At 40.6% G+C, this 21,261-nt stretch overlaps 1 protein-coding gene across 3 annotated transcripts in view; it reads left to right on the top strand.

Annotated features, from left to right (window-relative positions):
• The first annotated feature begins 503 nt into the window (after positions 1-503).
• Positions 504-21,261, top strand: part of RHOBTB3 (Rho related BTB domain containing 3) — a 50,534-nt gene continuing 29,776 nt past the window's right edge. For 2 of the 3 annotated variants that reach the window (XM_053911740.2, XM_053911748.2), the window contains exons 1-5: positions 504-1,115; positions 1,281-1,506; positions 6,178-6,364; positions 14,777-14,931; positions 18,066-18,177. In XM_053911740.2, the coding sequence (XP_053767715.1) occupies positions 1,114-1,115; positions 1,281-1,506; positions 6,178-6,364; positions 14,777-14,931; positions 18,066-18,177 (682 nt within the window). In that variant the 5' untranslated portion in view covers positions 504-1,113. The remainder of the gene's footprint in view (positions 1,116-1,280; positions 1,507-6,177; positions 6,365-14,776; positions 14,932-18,065; positions 18,178-21,261) is intronic. The other variant, XM_053911747.2, reaches the window with a different exon arrangement.

Here is a 21,261-nt window from a genome sequence, read left to right as displayed (position 1 = left end):
TTATTTTTGCAGTTGGTCTGAGGGGCTATTACGAAATACGTAGCCATAATGTGTATTTTTAAAAGATCTCAAAGTAAACTAGCATTTACCTTGTAAACGTGTTAAACACCTCACGCATCGCAGTAAGAACTCCAGCACTTAAAATCCTGCAGTTTTTAGTAATATATGCCAAATATAGCTTGAAATTGTAAATAATCCCCCCCCCCCCCCCCCGCAAGAGCTGTGTTAGCAAATCGGTGTGTGAACAAAGAGCCCTTTCTGCACCGGCATGAATGTTGCCTTTTTTCCGCCCGCCTCACAAGCGTGATTTTAGAAAACAGCTGTAGCGCACGTTGCGAAATGACAAAGCGAAAGACGCGGTCAAACGCTTTCGGTCACTGCCAAGCGGGAGCTGCGGAGAGGCCAGCGGGCTCGAATCCCTAGTTTCTTCCAATCTTCAGCGCGCGGGGGCCTCAGCGCCCCACCCCCTGTCCCTGGCTCCGGTTACAGCCTTTCGAGTTGAACAAACTTGCTGCGGGCGGATTGGCGATCGGAGCTCCACGGCCCCGGCGTCGTATTTATTCATTGAGAGTCCGCGGCGTCCCGCCTGGGCCGCTCCTTTGGATCTGCCGCCTCCCGGGCGCCCGGGCCTCCGCCGGCCGCGCGCCCCCTGCGTCCGCCCGGCCCCCGAGGCCGGCACGTGCTGCGCCCGCCCGGCCCGCCGAGGGGGCGGAGGCCCAGCGTTTCCTCTAACCCCCGTTCGGCCGGGAGGAGGAGCAGCAGCGGGAGGCGACGACTGTCCGGCCGCGGGAGCGAGGCGGAAAGGGGCTGCGGCGCCCGGGAGCCCGGCGACTCGCGGCGGCGGCGGGGAGGCGGGGAGCGGGCAGCGGCCGGGATGTTCCCGGGCACTTCCTGACTGGCCGGCCCCGCGCTCGCCGCCCGCCGCGCGCGCCCCGGCCCCGCGCTCGCTGCCCGGCGGGGGCCCGCTCCGCGTCGGCCGCGCCGCCCTGGAGGCACCCGAGGGGCTCGCGGCGGGGGATGAGCTGATTGCGGGGGAACACGCCGCGGACCGGCCGGAGAGGCCGAGGGAGCCGCGTTTCTCGGAGTCGCCGCCCTGCCCTTGGATTCGAGACCATGTACGTGCGCGCCGCGGTCCTGCTATTGTCTGTGCCCGGGCGCGCGCGGCGTGCGCCCCCGGGCCAGGGGCTCGCGCCCACCCCCGCCGCCGGCCCCCTGCGCTTCCTGTTCGGGCCGCGCGCCGCTCCGCTCACCGCGCGCTTCTGCCCCTCTCGGTGCTGCAGGTCCATTCACATCGTGGCGCTGGGGAACGAGGGGGACTCCTTTCACCAGGACGGTCGGCCGTCGGGGCTCATCCGCACGTACCTGGGGAGAAGCCCGCTGGTCTCGGGGGACGGGAGCAGCTTGTTGCTGAACGCGACGAGCGCCGCCGCGCGTCCCGCGTTCACGGAGTATCAGGCCAGCGCGTTTGGAAACGTCCAGCTGGTGGTCCACGACTGCCCCGTCTGGGTAAGGCGCGGCGGCTGCTCCGGGATGACACTGACGCAGCTTTTCTTTCATTTTTTTCCGCCTCCCCTCTTTCCCTCTTTCCTGAAAGTGAAGTGTCCGGGTCCCCCAGGTGGAGTTCTCGAACACTTTTAGGAATATATTTGGTCCTTTGTTTCATCGGGCAGGGAGCAGCCCCGAGAGCACTCTTAGGAGACACAACGCCCCGGTGGGAAAGTGGGGCGTTTACACTTTCGGACTGTGGCTTGTCCCTCGTTAGACGCTGACAGTTGAACGTGCCAGCCACGAGGGACAGGGTTACTAAGTTTCACCGGCTGAGAGTAATGCTTTTTATGCCTACCCTGTCAGTGATAGTGTAATACCCAGTGTTCTAAAAATAAAGCCCTCTGAAAGCTCGACACAGGCAAAAATACATTTCACTGGGGCAATTCAGAAATGGGACCCTGGAGAGGAGAAGGAGAGACAGGGACTGAGGATTAATTTTTAAAAACTCATTTACATTACTATCTACCTTTGAAATTTTTTAGTGTTTCTAATTGTAATAATGCAGACCCTCTTGATATATTAGGCATTTTTTAGTGATTCATAAATCAAATGATATTACTAATACAGCTTGGAATTTTGAAAAGCTTTAAATTTTGTAATTGACAGGAATTGTAATGAAGTCGGTAAATTCTAATATAATTCCTGAGTGTTTGATAAAACGAGAAAGAATATTCCCACTGATACATATGTTTTCAGTACACAATAACATCATATTTTTAAATGTTTTCATCCTATTTGAAAATGCCTGATTCTTTTTTCCTGGTATTTAAGTTATATTGCTACTAAATATTACATTTTGTAACAAGACAGTTTAGTGTCTGAAAAAGAAAATAAAAATTATCATTATGTGAGATTTTTACATTTAAACAGCATTTCTTAAAAACTGAATTAGGGGTTATATGGAACTAATATACATTTCTAAAGAAATGTATAGAATTTACATGTAACATTTTCTTATGCAAATTTCCATATTATGGAAAGAAAAGATCACTTGCCCAAATAAATGTGTGGTTAAAGGGAAATTTATATTAACAGGCTAAAATAAATGAAAAAAAAACCAGGCTTTTTTTTATAACAGTGATGCTATTAAACTCCTGGTTACGACAGCGGTGAGGCTGATCATAAGACGCATTGGTAGAGAATTTATTGACTGGAGTCCACGCAAGCAAATAAAACACTTCTTTTAATGTGGTCATTGCATGTGAAAGGCCATACAGTCTAAAAACTTACTGGTTTTACACGGAGTTGAGCAGATGTTGACTAAGTACAGGAAATAAAATCTAGGGGAAATAAAATAAGCTGAATTAGGATGTTAGGGTTACCTTTTACATTTTTTCTTTAAAATGTTAAGTCTTTCCTGTTTATGTTGTTAATTTAGCAAATAGAAATACTTGTAATCCCATGAATTGTCGTAAGTGGAATCTTCCAAATGGATTTAAATAAGCCCCAGTAGTGTGAGTTTTTGCCATTTACTGATTGTCATGTTTTGTCATGCTAGTCATCTTTGTTTGGCTAGACTCTGGCCCTGTAGAAGGCATTGAGTTTGTAACCAGGTAGAATTTTGGGGGTTATTATGGTCCACAGGCATAGTAGAATACATTTGTAGAGTTAATCTTTATAAGGTGGTTTTCTTCTTGGTATTAAATAAAAGCATATCAGAGATATTAAAGTTGATTGTACTCATTGTACTCATCTGCTGATACTTGGCATGTACTGAATCAGAATATTAAACATAGCAGAGCAGATAGCGCACAGGTTTTGATATCAAAAGGACCTGACTTCAGATCCTCACAGTGCTACTTGGTGGCTGTGTTCCTTGCTAAGTCACCTGTCCTCTCTCTGCCTTACCTTTCCTATGCATAAAGTAAATATAATAATCCGTACCTCCTAAAGCTATGCCAAGGAGTAAATGAGAGAGTCCGTGTAAAGATCTTAGTGTGGAAACTGGCATGTACTAGACACTCAGTAAGTGGTAGCTGCTACAATAATAGAGTATTTATGACAACTTTGGTACAGCCATGTATCACTGATGTTAAGCCAAAGTACAGTAGTTTTCCCATACATCATTCAAGATTTAAACAAATACAAGTGCATCGATGCAGACCTGTTAGTACTTAGTAAGTATGGCATTTGCATCCCCACAATCAAGTGGAATAAAATGACTGTTTTCCTATGAAAATTCAGATTAGTTTTTGAAAGATGAGCTTTATTCTCCAAATGTGGCTCCAAGCCTTGTGTTGCACAACCTCCTAAAGGAAATCCTGGAACCGATTTACAAGGGGTGGGAAAATTTTATTTCCTTCATATTTCTAGAAACCAGTGGAGCATTTTCTCTTTGACGTAGTTTGAAAAGAAATGTGTTGTTTCCTTGAACCTGGAGTGAGAGAGCTGTGTTTCCCTTTTCTAGTTTTCTTCTACAGATCTGTAGTCCTACTCTGGACCCTTGCCATATATACTTGGCACTTTGAAAATAAATGTGCTTCAGATTTATTTTATGTAGTTCATTTTTTAGTATGTTTCTCTCAAGCCCACCCCTTTTGTTGCAGTTATTATTTTATTTCTACATTTTCCCCTGTTTACCAGAAATAATTCCACAAGAAGCAGTGAGGGAATACATGCATAGTTTTCTTATGCAAGGTTTGAAACTCTGGTTTATATTTAAAATAAATTTAGAAATTAAAATTAAATTATTTATATGTCTTTCTAGTCTCAGTACCATAGTGTTAATAGGGCCAAAATGTATTTTTTATGACATTTTCTCTTAAATATTTGTCCCACCACCCATCACCCCCGTACACCTCTCTAGTAACTGGAATTTTGAATTATTTTGGAATGCAGAGAGCAAATTACTTTTGATTTGTTTTCTCACAGTTAAATGGCCACTTAATATTGATTCCGCTGATGTTTAGTTTTTGTGTTCCATTCTTCTGGTGTCCTTCTTCCTTGTTATCCTTGCATGCTTTGAGCTCACATACTCTAACAGATACAGTTGGAACTGAATGGGTTTGTGGTTTGGGATTTGGAAATTAGCACAGAGCTCTGCGGGAAGCTTTCACACTTTCTTGATCTGTGTCCCACTTCACTTCTCTCCCCTCTTACACCCTCTACTAAGTGCAAGACTTTGCACTTTATATTCCTATAGTTTGTCTTTGGGTGGGGGTTTTTTTTTTTTTGGTTTTAATCTTCCTTTAAAAATGCTGTATCCATCCTACTTTCAGTAGGGTATGCATAGCTAAAAATTCTGTAATTCTTGTTATTCTGAGTGTACTTGTAGGAAATGGGTGGGTGGGGAGGTGTAGGGAATCGACACAGGCTTTGCTGGGGCTGGGGGGGTAGTGGTAAGAAGCAGCTCTCTGCCAAAGGGCTTGCCGTGAAACACTTCTCCAGAGTTTGCCATCATGGGATAAAAGCTCTGACACACAGACACAGATCTTTATTGATCGATTCAACACTATTAACTCTGTTTTAGACTCAAAGTGAAAACTTTCATAGTCCAACAGTTTTGGGGCCACCTAGCCACATCAAGCTATCTGTTTTCTTTCTGTGTGTGTGTGTGTGTTCCAATAAATCTTTATTCACACACACACACACAACCCCAGACATTGGACCAGATTTGCCTGCAAAGCTGTCTATTTTCCTAATCCAATTTTATTACATCCTAGAAATACATACTAAAGGCCACATGAAAACACAAATAATGACTAATAGTTAACTAGAATATGAGAAGAAAACTACTTAGGCATATTTAGTAATGGTATTAAGACACATAAATGTATATTCTTTATGCCACTATTCACACAGAAACTTTGAAGAATTATTTTTAAAATATTAAAGCACTAATTTTTAAGGATTCGCATCCACAATGAATTATTTTTGGTCCAGGTTCTAAATATAAGTATTATAACTATAGCTCAAAAGTAAAGATTTCAAAGTAGAAGGATTTATCCTAAATTTTTTAATTTATATGAACAAAATACATGAATTGCCGCTATATTCCTTACCACGTTAGCACCTTATTGTACTGTTTCCTTTTACAGAGGCACCCCCCACCACGCACATGCATGCTCATACTTTATGTATGCCGTGCTGTGCAAGGGATACATGAAGATGAAAAGTATATATGAATTTTTAAAATACGTATAAAACATACGGAACTCCACAGAATTTACAGTGTATTACGATTTAAAGCACAGCATTCTGCAGTGTCTAACGGGGTCACAGAAAGTCCTTTGAAGCTTCCTTACTCATGCGATGCTTTTGTATCTAATGTATAGTGTTCTGCTTTGAAAATTATTAGTTGATAAAAATAAGGCATAATTTTAAAACAAAGTGCTTATTTTTAAATACAGTTATTGAAAGAAAGAGGTTTATTTCAGTAGACTCTCGGGAGTTCTCTAAGTCATCTACCGCTACCTAGTTGTCTAGGCTGAAAGAATAAATAAAACATTTTTAAAAATAGAGGAGTTGGTAGACTTCAAACATTTTTAAAATGATGTAGTTATTTTTTTAAATAAATTTTTTTATGAATCCCAAAAGTAAGATAGGAAAAAAATTAAACTACTATGTTACAGTTTATTTTGTGATTGATTTGAAGACAGACTAAAGGTTACTCTTTGCATTTTGATTTAGGACATTTTTGACAGCGATTGGTACACCTCTAGAAATCTAATTGGGGGCGCTGACATCATTGTGATCAAATACAATGTAAATGACAAGTTATCATTCCACGAAGTGAAGGATAATTATATCCCAGTGATAAAAAGGGCATCACATTCAGTTCCAGTGATCATTGCTGCTATTGGAACCAGACAGAATGGTAAGTATTTAATTTTCCTTTTATATAATGAGAGTGCAGGTACCATATTAATTATTAATAGAGCTAAGTTTATTAATGATTAATGCAGTTTTTAATAAAAAACCCAAAATGACTGTGGGTTCAAATGCCAGCTGTTGTCTCTTCATCATTGGATACGTTAATGAGACATCAAAGGAAAGGATTGCAAACTTCTGCTGTGGTTATGCTGGGTCAGATATCTCAGGGCCAACTCAGAACGCACTGTGATGTGGTGATGTTTTATCATTCCTAGTGGTATTTTCTCAGTAAAGCCGACTTTAAATTTTTAGTTTTATTCATTTATTTATTTTTATGGTGGTGTGGCAGAGTAAGGACATAAAGCTCACTAATCTCTGAATGCAGCTTGGTTCATTTTTGCTTATGCATCCATCACACCAATTGAGATACAGATAGAATCACCTGTGGCACTAGGCGTCTCTCCTGCCTCTTCCCAGTTAATAACACCCCTCCCAGAGGTATCCACTATTCTGACTTATAAAAACATAGATTAGTTTTTTCTATTCTTGAACTTCGTACAAATGGAATTATACAGTAGGTAATGTGTAGTGTCTAATTTCAGTTAGTATAATACCGTTGAGATTCATCCTTGTTGCACTTATCTATCATTTGTTCTTTTCATTGCTGCATATCATTCCATTGTACAAATATGCTGTAATTTATTTGTCCATGCTCCTTTGGATGATGCTTAGGTTTGTACCTAGGAGTAGGGTCGTTGGGTGATAGGGCAGCTACATGTTTACCATTAGTGGATACAAAAGTAGGTTTGACCGTTCCTTGAAATCACATGTCCTCTATTTCCCTACCTTTCTTTTCATTGCTGGCCGTGAATCTCGAAAGTGTCACCCACACCGAGTTCACTTCCTGACTTCCCATTTATTCTTCAGTCCACTACAGTCTGATTTTGACTTTTACGATGACACTGAGTTTGTTCTCAGTCAGGGTTGCCAGTTTATATGTTTATTGCCAAATTTAATATGTTTCAATAATATTTTTCTCTTTGAAATTATTCAATCATACCGTTTTCTCCTGATTCCCAATCAGGGCGCATGCCTGGGTTGCAGCCCAGGACCATTGAGGTAACCACACATCGATGTTTCTCTCCCTTTCTCTCTCCCTTCCCCCCTCTCTAAAAATAAATACATAAAATCTTTAAAAATATATAGCTATTTGTTCCTTCCTAATTGTTCTGTCTTCTTGCTCCCCAACCCCTCTCCCCACACATACACCAACACATCTTGTAGTTGTTGCCCAGAGTTCCACCCTTTGACTTCACCTCTTGCTCTTTACTTTGACTGTGAACTCGCTCATCTCTTGTCCTTGCCTTGTATAGACACTGATGATTACCCAGCGTGTGTCTCTGGCTCCAGTCTCTCTTATGGCCCAAAGTTCCACAGACATCTTCCTTTCTCTCCTGAATTCCCTGTCTTGGAGAATAATGCCAAACCTATCCGTTCATCCAAACTAGAATCATCCGACCCAGCTTTTTCTCCCATTCCCTATACCCAGTTGACTCAGAAGGTCTTTAGATTTTGTATTTTAAATAGATCTCAAATTCATTGTCTTTTCTTCATTTTCATTGGGTTTCAGATTATAGTCATTTAATTATCTGTCACTGTGACCTTCTTTTTGATATCCTAAGGGACAATTCCAGATTTTGTAGGACCTGAAACATACAATTTCAGAGGTTTTTTTTGTAAGAAACCCCCGCCCACAAAATCACAGATACCTATATGTATTTAAAGCGAATGTTTATATTGAAAGAGGAAAGAAACCACAACAGATTACAAACCTAAATAAATAGCTGCCAAATACCACAGGTTCGTTTTCCCCCCCCCGCGTGCTTCTTCACTGTCTACATTGGTTCTGGCACTATAATTTGTGTTGTGCTCGTCCTTCAGCTTGGCCACTCTGTGTCATAACACCAAATAAGTCAGCACAGCGGGTGGCAAAGGCATTCCTGAAGGCCATTCCTGTGCCAGCACACTTAACCGTGCAAGGAAGTGACTACAAACTACAAATAATATACCCCTAAGCCTAAATTTAAATTCCTCTTAGCATGATCCCCCAGATGCCCCTGGTTACTCTAGAGCTAACCGATACGAGGTGAAATGGGCTGGATTGGAAAGAGACAGTGGTCTTAACTAAACGTAGTTAAAATATCCTATTTTGAAAAATTCACAAAAGCATGTGTCTGTGTGAGAGAATCTAATGCTCAGGCCCCTCCCAGGGCTTTGGGAAGGACCACAAGAAAAGGGCCTGAGGCTGGAGCGTTTTAAGCTTCATGGTAAATTGACCTCTAGTTCGCAGTTCCTACCTTGCCTCTTTCTGAAATACATCCTCACAGAGTCATTATCCCAGAATACAAGTCAGACCTTGACACTTCAGATTGTTCAGAAACTCTTTTCTTTTTCCCTAGCTTTTATTTGCAAAATTTTAAACCTAAGAAAATTGATAAGAATAGAACAATGAACCCCAGAAATTACACACATACACACACACTTGTCTCCTCTGAACTACTGGAGAGTAAATTGTAAACATTATGAGATTTCTTCAGTTCTAATTATTTAAGCCTGTATCACCTAAGAACAAAGTTATCCTTCTACTAACTGGAATGCAACTGTCACCCCCAAAATGTAACTGTTACCTATTATACTGCTGTTTAAAATAGTCACATTTTCCCAATTGTTCCAAAGCTGTTTTGTTTTTAAAATCCGGATGAAATAAAGGACTGCACATGGGATTTAGTTGTCATGTGTCTCTGCTCTCTTTAAATCCAGAACAGTTCCCCAGCCTTCTGGGGAGTGGGGTGAGGAGGGAGCGTGGTGTCTTTCATGGCCTTGACATTTTAAAAGAATCCAAGCTCATTATTTAATTGCACAGTTCCTTCAGGTCTGATAACTCTGGTTGCAGATAGTGATTTTTTTTTTTTTTTGGCAAATAGTGACTTTTTTGCAAAAGCAATTTTTTAATCATTCCTTCTATACTTACTAGTGGGTATCTTTCTGTAAACAGAGGTTTCCCTTATTTCTGCTCCATCTTTCTTTTAGAATCATTATGACTCATGAACTTGCTCTTTAAGTTCAATATCTTATAAACTGTTCTCATTATTCTTTCTGGTACTCAAGTTACGCCAAATTTTCCTAGAGGGGGCCTCTTCAAGCTAACTCCAACTGATTTTTGAGTTTTTCCTTATTTTCTGGCACAAGATGTGCCAGGCTCACCTTAGACCTTTCCTGCCCCAGCCCTGGAATCAGTCCTTTCTTCAAGGAACCCTGGGTCTGTATAATGAGTAATGGTGTTCAGAAACCAAGAATTGGACTGTGGGGGTGTTCATCACTTTAGGTGTCTTGGCTTCTAGGTCCATGTATATATGACTCTATCCAATGGCTCTATCCTATACACACACATACACACATACAGGGCCTGTCCCAAATAACGCCCCTTTTGTATTACAAAATTTTTATTACAAAATCATAAGCATGTAATTCTGTAACATAACAACATCACATTCAAGCACCATTTGACATTTTAGGTGAAATTTTCAAATTAAAACTTTATAAATTATTACACCCGTGTTATTACCCTACCAACCACACTCAAGCAGGCCTTCCTTCCTCCAGACCCTGTGTGCATGTTGTGTGTGTATTGTGTATACATAAAATCATGGGTTCCCATTGATGACTCTTATTCCAGTCCAATATTTTTTATCTCCTTTCAATAATTTTCTATTGTAAAGTCTTACCAAAAACACAAGGCAGGTGTGTCTGTCCTCTGGTCCGCATGCCCACCATACTGAACCCTGGAAGAACTTAACATCTTTCTTTAAATCTGGGAAAATCTCAACTGTATGACTTCTTCAGATACCACCTTCCCTTCATTTTCTCTAATCTCTCTTTCTGAGACTCTTATTAAGCTAATGTTGAAGCTTCTGGATCTTTCCTCCATTTCTCTTATTTTATTTTAATTTTTTTTATGTTTCCTGTCCCTTTATTTCTCCCCGTCCCATTGTGGGAGAACTTCTTGGTGTTTTTTCCCCCCAGCTCACAAATTAGTTCTGGGTTCATTCTGCTTTATTAAATTTTATTTTTATTTCAACAGCTCTTCATATCCAAGATCTCTAATTGGCTCTCTTTAATAATTTATTTTTGTTTTAAGGATGTAGATACTTTTTTAACAGCCCTCTCAATTAATTACACTTATTTTAAGATTCTGTGTTGATTGCTCTATTAAGTCGGTTTTTGAGGGGGGTTGCATTTTATGTCTTTCCATGTGATGAGATTTTATTTCATGGTATGGATGTTTCCCAAACATTTGATAATTCTTAATTTGCCTAGTTTTGCAGTTTGGACTCCCTGTTGGATTGATTGATGCCTGCCACCCTGCACATCTGCTCTCGGGGGGCGGAGGGGGGAGTATGCACAGGACCTGCAGGCCTGGCTACTTTCACTGGGGTACTGCAGCCAGCCTCCACTGGGTCACCCTTGGGCCTCCTCCACCCCGCCATCTTTGAGCAGTGAGTGTTCTTTTTTCTTTACTGTCACTTTTACAGATGTCCCCATTTCCCCCACTCCTCTGCCCACCTCCACCTGCCACGCACACCCCCACCCTTGATGTTACCACAGTGCAGAACTTGAAGTCCCATGTGTGCAATGAGCTTCTGCTTTCCTCTTTGGTCTTGTGCTGTCTGCCTGCAGCCCCTCAGGCACTCCTAGTTTCTGAGTTGATGAGTATTTGTCCTCTGATTTTTGCATTGCTCTATATGCACATCTCCCTCCTTCCCCCCTTCCTTCCTCCCTCATCCCTCCCATTCTTCTCTTCTTCCTTTCTCCCTTGCTCTTCTTCCCCCCTCCCTTTTCTTCCCACTCCCTGGATTTCATCATTCTGTGATTCAGCAGGAGAAGAGGGAGAAGAGATTACAGTGTGGGCTTTGCCTGCCATCTTGAAACTGGAAGTGAATGTGTTCTCCTTTGTCCCTCACTTCCAGGCCTCTGCATGTGCTATATGTTTCGATCAGAGTGTCTCTCTGTATACCCCCATCATACCTGCGTAGCAATTTCATTATCTTTTAGATCTTCACCTCTTCTATGCAGCCTTCCATAATCCCCCAGGCAGAGTTAATTGTCTTCCGTTCCCATCCTGATTGTATATACCTTTATTTTAGTACTTACATTGTAATTGTTGATAGTCAGGTGTATCTCGGTTCCATTGACAATGAACTTCTTTTTGTGTGTGTTCTTACATCCCTAGTATTTGATGTGGTAGGTGTTTAATAAATATTTGTTCAGTGAATGCTTTAATGGTTTTATGAATGATATACCAAAGTGAAAAAAATAAATTGCACTGACAAGATGAAATTAATTTACTATTTAAGATTTGATCACAAAGTAATTACAAAGTTAAACCTGTCTATTCAACTCAAGGACATTTATTGTCTCCCCCCACCAATCCCTTTTAATACATGAAGCTCCTGGTATCTCCTCTCTTGATCTCTTTTTAGAATTAGTTCAGCAAACGCGATCAATCTCATCTCTTTCCTTTGTTACACATGTTTTGACAAGCTAGACTGTGTGTATCTTCTTCATCATTCTTAGCTCCGAATAAATTTTTGGCTTTTACTAAATACTGAATTTAACTTTAAAGTAGAAAAAAAAAATTCCAACCTTGCCCAGGGTGTATTCATCACCTTCAGCTCATAAAAATTGGCATACTGTCTTCTTTTCTCTTTGGAGCTCTTATATAGACAAGTACCTTGCTAAGCTAGTATTCTTACAAGGATTTTCAAAAGTTTCAGCGTTGGCAACATTGTAAGAATGTTCTCATTCTTACAGGTTCTCAAAGCCACTGCTTTGAAAGAGTTGCCATTCGTTTGAATTCCAAAGGTACAATGTGTTTGCTTTAAAATAGTACACATTTAGTGATAACTACAAAGGCAACATGTAAGAAAAAAGCCTACAGTGTTAACTAGAAGCATAGCACTCTGATTTGCAAAGTCCCTTTGACCCTAGGGGTTGGCTCACAGGAGTGAGCTCCTGAAGAAGGAACCACAGTTTAAAGTTATTTGGGTCCTCTGAGTGTTCTGGTGACATGTTCAATGAAGGTTTATTTAATCCGAACATGTTTTGTTGATTGTCCTACCCAACACCTGATGACTGAGCAGTTTTCCTTGTGTGCGTGTGAACAGAAAGAAATGTGTCCTGTGACGTAGAGGCTCTGTGAGGATTAGCAATAAGGAGGAGCTTTCTAGGCGTGTGTGGTAGCAAGGTGCTTATGGCTGCTCGCAGAGGAGACCCCCTCAGATGGACTAAACCTGAAATTAGTTTCCTTCAAATCCAGATTTTTGGTTAAAAATTATTTTAAATTATGTTCACCTAATTTTTCACTTGAAACACTACTGACTTTGCTTTGTATTTGAATAGAAATACAGTTTAATGCCTGCCCACCCCATTCCATCAACATAAGGAGAGCTTTGTAGACATAAGAAGCCCTCTGTATCCAGAAAATCAAAGACACTGCTTATGAAGGCTTTGTAAAGAATGCGAAATACCAATTTCAAAATAGGCTAAATTCTGTATGAAAACTTTATATGCTCCAAACCTAAAATAGAAAAAGTAAATGCAGAAAGTCAGAGTAGAACTTACGGCATAATTTAGAGAACTCAAGCTTAACTTGTTAAATCACTGTATATTTGGAATCTGTAATTCTTTACTCAAACTAAATTTTTAGCTTATTTTTCATGTCCCTTTATCAGGTGGAACAAGTATCAGTTTTTTATTGTTTCTCCATCTGTGACACAGGGAAGCTTGGACAGGTCACTTTACTTCTCTGAGCCTCAGTTTCCTCCTCTGTGAAATGAGGACATGAGTATGTACATGGTTTCTGAGCTCTCAAATGCATTCAGTGAAGCTAAAATTATCTAACTTGTGTGTGCACACACAGCTACATGCATAGTATGAACATGCGCTCAATATCCTTGGTATACACCCTCTGTATACATATATGTGCACCATCTATATGCAGCTCGTTGGCAGAAAATCTGTTGTGTGTGCTGCGGGGAGTTTCCTAGATGCCCCTTCAAGGCCACTGTTGTTACTACTCCTTCTGCCACTGGGCTTGTTGGCGCCTGCTGCTGTATAGCTGAGTCCCTTTTCAGACATTACCTTCTGCTGATAGAAGTTGCTTGCCCAAGGTTATGCCCCCTCCATACGGCGGTCCTCCTCTAATCTCTGGTGGATTTAGGAATACGAAGGTCCAGCTGCCTTCCTCCAAATAGGGAACAATTCTAAGAGCCAAGTAAGCTCCAGAGCCCCCCGTAGGATCAGCTGAGGTCCCTGTTGCAACTCTATTGCAGTTCACATTTTCCTTCTGCCCAGTCCCACTTCTTCCACTCCTGAGAAGAGTTGTTTCTGAGGTCACCCCCACCCCCTCATAAACCTCCTGCACACCAATTTTCATCAGAGTCTGCTTCCCAGGAAAGCCAGCCTACAGCAGCATGCATTTCCAGAAATAGATTTACCCCCTTCTGACTTGCCTTTGAACAGTGACATATCTGATGTTTTGGCATGAAACAAAATGAAGCCAGCCAACCAATACAGAGTTGAACATACATTTTGAGCCTTATTATGGAGTGTACTTACACATAGGTTGATCTAGCACCTTCCCAGTCGGATCCATACATGGTATAACCATGAATCTTGGAACAATACACATTTTGAGTAAATACTTTTTATTCCTTCAGTTTTTTATATTTCAATCTTGAAGAAAAAGATAAAGAGTGGTTGAATTTGTTCTCTGCAGTTGAGTGCTTTAGAGTCTAATAATTGAAAAGTCTGGATTGATAAGAATGTACTTCATATGAAATCTACAAAGAGAGTGGCATTTTCACTTTCTCTTGAGGATTCAGGTCAGATTGAAGATTCTGTTAAAATAAAAGTGTAAGGTCTATTCAAACTTGGTGAACATATTTCAGATTTAACAACCCATTGTTTCCCATGGTGTCTTTGGGCAGCCAATCTGTTAAATGTGTATTGATGCTGAGGATGTCGAGGTGGTTTAAAAGGAAGTAGGCCAGCCATTACTGGCTCATGCTACAGTTACTGTAATAGCCTTGGAAATACTCAGTCACCTACTTTTAAATTCTTCTGTTTTCTAAGATACTGTTTATTCTTCTTACAGTTAAAGCTTTTTTTTAGTTTTAGGGATTTTTCGATTATCATTGACACTTCTTATTCAGAGCCTTAGCGGATCATGGATGTACTGAATGCCCTTGAACCGTGGTTCTGATATGAGCTCTTGTTTACGTTCAGATTGTCTGTGTACGTGGGGTTTTTTCTGCTTCAATTCTGAGCTCTTTGTTGCTCCCGTTCATTTTCCCAGAAGAATTACCTTGCACGTGCCCTCTGTGCACCTCAGACAGAGGGAGCTGTGTCAGCACGACGGAAGGGATCCAGCTTGCTAAAGAACTAGGGGCTACCTACCTGGAGCTCCACAGCCTTGACGACTTCTACATAGGGAAATATTTCGGAGGCGTGGTGAGTGGAAATTCCTGTCACATACATCAAAGCCATTGTCAGGTGGCTCTTTAGCTATTTTCCAGAACCTCAATTAGAACTTTAGTTTTAAAAGCATGATTAGTTTTAACTTTGAGAAATAATATGTATGTGAGTAGAAAAAAAGGTTTTGTTAGAATAAAATGGTAATTTTATTTTTCTCTTCAAATGAAACATGTTCTGTTGTCTAGTATGATGTTTTAGAATTTTCTATTTGGTGCCACTTTATTAAAACATGTTTACTTAGTACAAACCCATGATGTCAGCTTTAATAGTAATCTTTAAATAGCTCAACCAGCTTGGCAACCTGAACCAGTGGGTCTTGAAAGTTCTTCATTTCTGTCTTCTACTTAAAAAGAATAATCATCTTTACCTGTGTGTGTTTCATCAAGATTCCATGTACTTCTGATTTTGGTGTAGCTCAAAACTACCCAGAGGAACTACTTATAAAATAGCTCTTGCTGGATAGGTGGGCAGCGGGGTTTGTTACCCTGCTGCAGCAACACTGCATGGCTCTGCAGGCATTCCTGAGGCCCACCTTAGCACACCGCCCCCGCCCCACAGCATTAGGATAGGATGGTCCTTGGAGAAAACTGAAGAGTTGTTTCCGAGATCCGACAGGATCGGGCATGTTGAGGGTGGTGTGGCCATAGACTAGAGTTATTTCACATAAGTATAACTAACTTTGGAACTGTCTTCCCAACCCTCTAAGAAGTGACTTCTTTTAATAGACAAATTTAGTAAACACTGGTAGGAGGTTTAAACCAAGTAAAGCCTACATTACACAGGAGCACTTTGGGCTTCCCCATCAGCATCCTAGCTCCTCATCGGGTACCCTTTCCTATGCCAAAATATTTACTATGTAGGTTTATGCTGAAATGTTGAGGTTCCCTTAGACAACTATAGAAAATGCATTTGTTCTGGAGTTACTAAACTCCAATTAAGAACCAAAGATAAAATGACCAAATATAAATGGTTCTGATTTCTATCAAATATAAATGGCTATTATTCATCCAGTATTAGAGAGAAACAGTAATAATAAATCATTGAGGGAGATATACTCATAATACTGACATTATCAATGATTGAGAAACTTTTGTCCTATTCATCTATATTGATAAGCAGTGGGTAGGAAGATAGAGAGGGGGGACTTCTTTTAATAATTAGTCTAAATTAGTCTAATTTTCCTGTCAAGCAGATTATATTATAGTGACTTTAAAAAAATCTTAATTTGGTTTAATACTCTCACACTTTCCTGAAGTACCTAGGGAGTTGGGGGCATAGCGGGAGGTGGTCTAGTTTCATTTACTGGAGAAGAGGGGCTGGTTCTCTTGGCAGAGGTGGCAGGGAGTGGAGTGCTTAGGCCTCCTTGCCCTTTCAGGTTCCTGAACCTGAAATTCTCAGGATCACTCTTCCCACCTCCCAGCTCCCACTTTCTCTTCTCTCTTCCTCTTCCTTCCCCTCTTTGTTTCTCTTTGCTCCTAATACCTACTGTTACAGCTGGGGTTGGATGCAGGTTGAGGAATGAAGATGTGGTCAATGTTGGAAGAAAAACGTGGTGCTTTCCTTTTTCCTTAACTCAAGACTTAATGAGAATGTGGAAATAAGATCAGAGTGCTCTCTTTTGAGACTCTTGAAAAGTAGAGTACAACTGAGATCTTGAGTGTAAGAAGTAATGATGTTCATAAGAATACCCATGGAGGTGATAATGTCAGAGCGAAAGCGACATTTAAAACCTTGTTCTTAAAAGTCAGTGATGACGAGCTGTGCGGTATTACCTTCACATCAGGGCGAGAGAGGCTTGTGTCCTTGAGCTTGAGAGGGCCCCATCTAGCCCTCCTCCAGTTGTACCCTCCCTACAGGACATGAGATGCTGGAGCCAAGGGGATGTCCACTAGAGCTAGTAGCCCTCCTAGACCTGTAGCATCTAATGTGGTAGTCAGTAGCCACATGTGGCTATTTATATTCAAATTAATTAAAAAAAATTCAGTTCCTCAAGTATACTAGTCACTTTTCAGGTACACATTTTAATAGCTACATGTGGCTACCAGCTACTGCATCAACTAGCACAGATATTACAGAACATTTCCATCAACATGGAATAGAGAGTTGTACTGACCGTGTTCCAAAACCCAGCATTCTGGAATTCTCCGGGTAGCTGGCCCTGAGTCTGTTTCCCAGGCCTGTGCAGGCTTCTTTCCTGGGTCCCTCCTCCTATAGGTGGACCACGTTGCTGGTGTGTGCCCTCGCAGACCTGAGAGGTGGCCGTGGGGTGATTGCGTATGCAGACTGGGGGAAGGGAGAGTGGATGGTGCTTGGTTGTGTAGCCATGGACATTGGTGTCTGTGCACACACCGCCTCAAGGCAGGGGATGGAGCAAGGGCTATGGAGAGAAGCCGGGCTGGGGCCCCAGAGTTAGGGACCAGCCCTCCCTGTGCTGCTTGAGACTCTGAGAATTTAAATCTGCACCTGGCATTCCAGGCTTTTATGATCATATATTTGTCATAGAAGGAGGATAGAATATCTTTTACATAACAGTTTGTTTTCTTGATTTATATTGTTTAAATATTCGGATATGCGGTATGGGGACCTGCATTTATACTTTTGCGTCAGGCCTCACAGCAAAGCACAGGCCTGTGAGGAGCTGTGTGAGTACATGTGGTTAGGATTTTAAATTTATAAAATACAGGATATATTTCAAAGTAATTTATTCAGGAAAACAATAGAGCAAATGTGAACTTTCCTAGTTGATATGAACATATGCAACGTAGCCAAACCTCTTCCTGCCTCAACTTTCTCTAATATTAACTGCCACGGTTACCAGAGAGACGGTCATTGATGGTCACACGGTTTTATTGATCAGCTTTCTTGATTATTCAAGAGAATAAACAGTTCCTTCTTGATTGGATAGTTGATTTATGTTTAGACAAGGTACAATCTGATCTACCTGATACATTTTTTTTAAACTGAAAAAAACATTTGAAAGTGTTTGCTAAAGCTTACACGTAGATGGCACTGGCATTAAAAACATTTGGCAAATGTGATTTGGGTGCAAATAATCATGTCAGATACACAACTTTGTTGGAGCTTTAATTAAAATTTGATTCATGTTTTAGTTGGAGTATTTTATGATTCAAGCCTTAAACCAGAAGACAAGTGAAAAAATGAAGAAAAGGAAAATGAGCAACTCGTTTCATGGAATTAGACCACCCCAGCTTGAACAACCAGGTGCATTTATTAGCCAATATCTAGACATTCAGTTTATATTTATTAGAGATCATTTTACAAGTTTTAGAGCAATTGTTCTCAAATTTTAGTATATTTAGGATTCACCTGGCATTCTGACTCAGTAAATCTGGAGTGGAGCCTATAATCTGCCTTTTAAATAAGACTCCCAGGTGATTTGGAAGCAGGTGGTACCTGGACTATATTTTGAGGACTACTGTGTTAAAAACTTGAACCTATTTAGATTCTTAAAAATAGTGTGTGTTGTGCAGAGCTATCTAGGTTATAGTCTAATGAGAAGTAACAGCCAAATGCAATGCATGAACCTTGATTGGCTACTGGCTCAATAAAAACATCTAAAAGACATTCATGGGACAGTTGGATAAAATTTTAATGTGGACTAGAATTTACATGATATTATGGAATTACTGTTAATTTTATTATGTATGATAATGCTGTTGTGATTAATAGGATGTCATTATTCTTTTTCTTTTTTTTAAAGATTTTGTTTATTTTTAGACAGAAGGGGAGGGAGAAAGAAAGAGAGGGACAGAAACATCAATGTGTGATTGCCTCTCACACGCCCCTTACTGGGGACCTGGCCTGCAACTCAGGCATGTGCCCTGCCTGGGAATCAAACCAGTGACCCTTTGGTTCACAGGCCAGCACTCAATCCATTGAGCCATAGCAGCCAGGGCCTTATTCTTTTTATTTTTTTATTGTCCTTCAATTACAATTGTCCCACATTTCCCCTGTTGCTCTCCCCGCTCCTCCCACACACACCCTCCTCTCCATAGTCAATCCCCATCCAGATGTCCGTGCCCATGGGTCCTCTGTACATGTCCCTTGACTTGCCCCTTCTTAGGAGATGAATTTGAAAGTATTTAAAGCCAAAATATTTTGATGATTTTGCAACTTTTAAATGGCTCAGCAGTGTGAGTGTGTTGTGTGAGACAGAGAGAGAGAATCTAGAGCTAAGGCAAAAAATGACAAAATGTTAATAATTGCAGAATTTAAGGGAAGGATATGTGTGTGCTCATTGTATCAGTCTTTCACCTTTTAGAATATTTGGGAATGTTCATAATACAAGGCTGAAAGAAAATAAAGTTAAAAATTAATAAAATTACATCAACTGTTATCATAATTTTTTGCATAATTTTGTGATACAAGTAGTAGAATAGGACTCTATCCAGATCAATTTGTTATGGACATTGCTTTAAAAAGAGGTACTTGATAAGTATTTGTTGAATGAATGAATGTAAATTTATCATGAAAATATAAGTTAGTATGGAAAGTCAATTCCAGGTTTTAAAAACGAATGCAGATATAGATCCCATAAATCAGTCATTTTCAACTTTTTTCATCTCATGGCACATGTTAATTTATAAAATTCTGTGGCACACCAAAAAATATATTTTTTGCCAATCTGACAAAATAAATAGGTATAATTCTGATTCATTCACACTGGATGGGTATTGTTGGGTTGGTGTTGTCATTTTTTCTATTTGACAACCTAAGGGCAAAAAGATCAGTGCCTCTGACTGAATATTCAGGTATTGAATGTTTTATAAGTTCCTGCAGCACACTGGTAAATCATTGCCATAATGGATGCACACCTGGTTTTGAACTTCCTGCTGTACAAAGTGAAAGGAGAGACACAGTCTATTATGTAGCAAACACTGGGGCCATAAATACTTCCTAGATGGGAAGATGGGTGGGGAATAGCCAGATAAATAATGCAGATAGATAATTTCTTAGTTGTTATTAATCAAGAAGAGAAAACACACCAGTTCCTTGGAGAAAGCAAAGCATTGCATGTTATTTACCACTAAAAGAAGTTTCTCCTGTGGGTCTTCATCTGAGGACACTAGGAGATATAGTGGACAGGGCTTTCAAAAGTGTCCCATCAGCAAATGCAGTCTCAGCTTTCCCAAGGCTGTTTCTCTTCCGTTAGGAGAGATGTGGTATCACACTAAACATAACCCAGAGGCCCAGGACAGTACAGGTCTGGGCACACATTTGTTCTGGTTCTCACTTGTTGCAGTGAGACAAATCCTGGATTCTGAGGCATGTGACTTGCAGACTGTGCTCAGCCTTTAAGGGTCTGTGAAGGTACCTCAGGCAGTGGAGAGGGGGAGGGGTGGGGTTCAGTGCAGAAAGAGCCTAGTCCCCAGATTACCTTGTTATTGTTCATTTTATAGACTGGACTTTTGCTTTAGAATAAAGCATTTTCGTTGCCAAAGAAGTTTGAATTTCACAGATTCAGGTGATTGCAAATCCTCCGAGCAGCCCTTAACAGATAACACTTTGCTCAGCTCAGCTTTGGATAAAAATTAGAGAGCAGACAGTTTACAATCTGTGACGAGAGTGTAGGGTGTGGCCCTCTGTGTGGATATTCTGGATCGATTGCAGGCTAACCTATTTTTGGTAGTAATCAAATTAGGAAACGGAAGGTTGCATCCTCTTTTGGAAATCAGGAAGCCTAGCCAACACTGCGGAGGGGAAAAAGCTGATTCTGGCAAAGCATATTGTCTTACTAGAAAGAAAAATATACTAATTTTAGGATCAACATAAAATGGTTACGGTGGTTTTAAACAGTGAAGTCCAAGACACTGAGCCCTGGCTTTGAGAAGTTGCAGTTTTAATAATTTATCTCCCCACTTTCCGTCCCAGGAGGAAAATGACTTCTGATGTTAGGTTGGGTTTCTTCAGGACTTACTCTGTAGTTTGTTTGAATTTTGTATCAGGTGTCAGGAAAGAGTGATGACTGCCCACATACTAAAATTCCGCATTTGGAGGAATGTTTTATTTTGGGACAGACAAATCATGAGAAATGTTATTTTATTGCTCCTATGGCATTAACAGGTTTATTTGTTTGCACTATGAAAAGTAAATACAGCATTTCTGTGTATCTGTATTATGAAATCCTAGTCCTTGGATAATTATTTTTATATGTCTTTAGGTTAAATTGTACATGAAAATTTAAGAAGCTATATAAAACTGCTGTTTTTATAGGTCAAAATGGCCAAATATTGGCAATTTTGCATGGCTCAATCTAATAATACTAAAAAAATACTGTTTTGTTGT

The sequence above is a fragment of the Desmodus rotundus genome, chromosome 1 (genome assembly GCF_022682495.2).
Source record: "Desmodus rotundus isolate HL8 chromosome 1, HLdesRot8A.1, whole genome shotgun sequence".
NCBI lineage: Eukaryota > Metazoa > Chordata > Mammalia > Chiroptera > Phyllostomidae > Desmodus > Desmodus rotundus.
The sequence above is the reverse complement of the archived record's forward strand: the minus strand, read 5'-3'. Positions and strand labels throughout refer to the sequence as shown.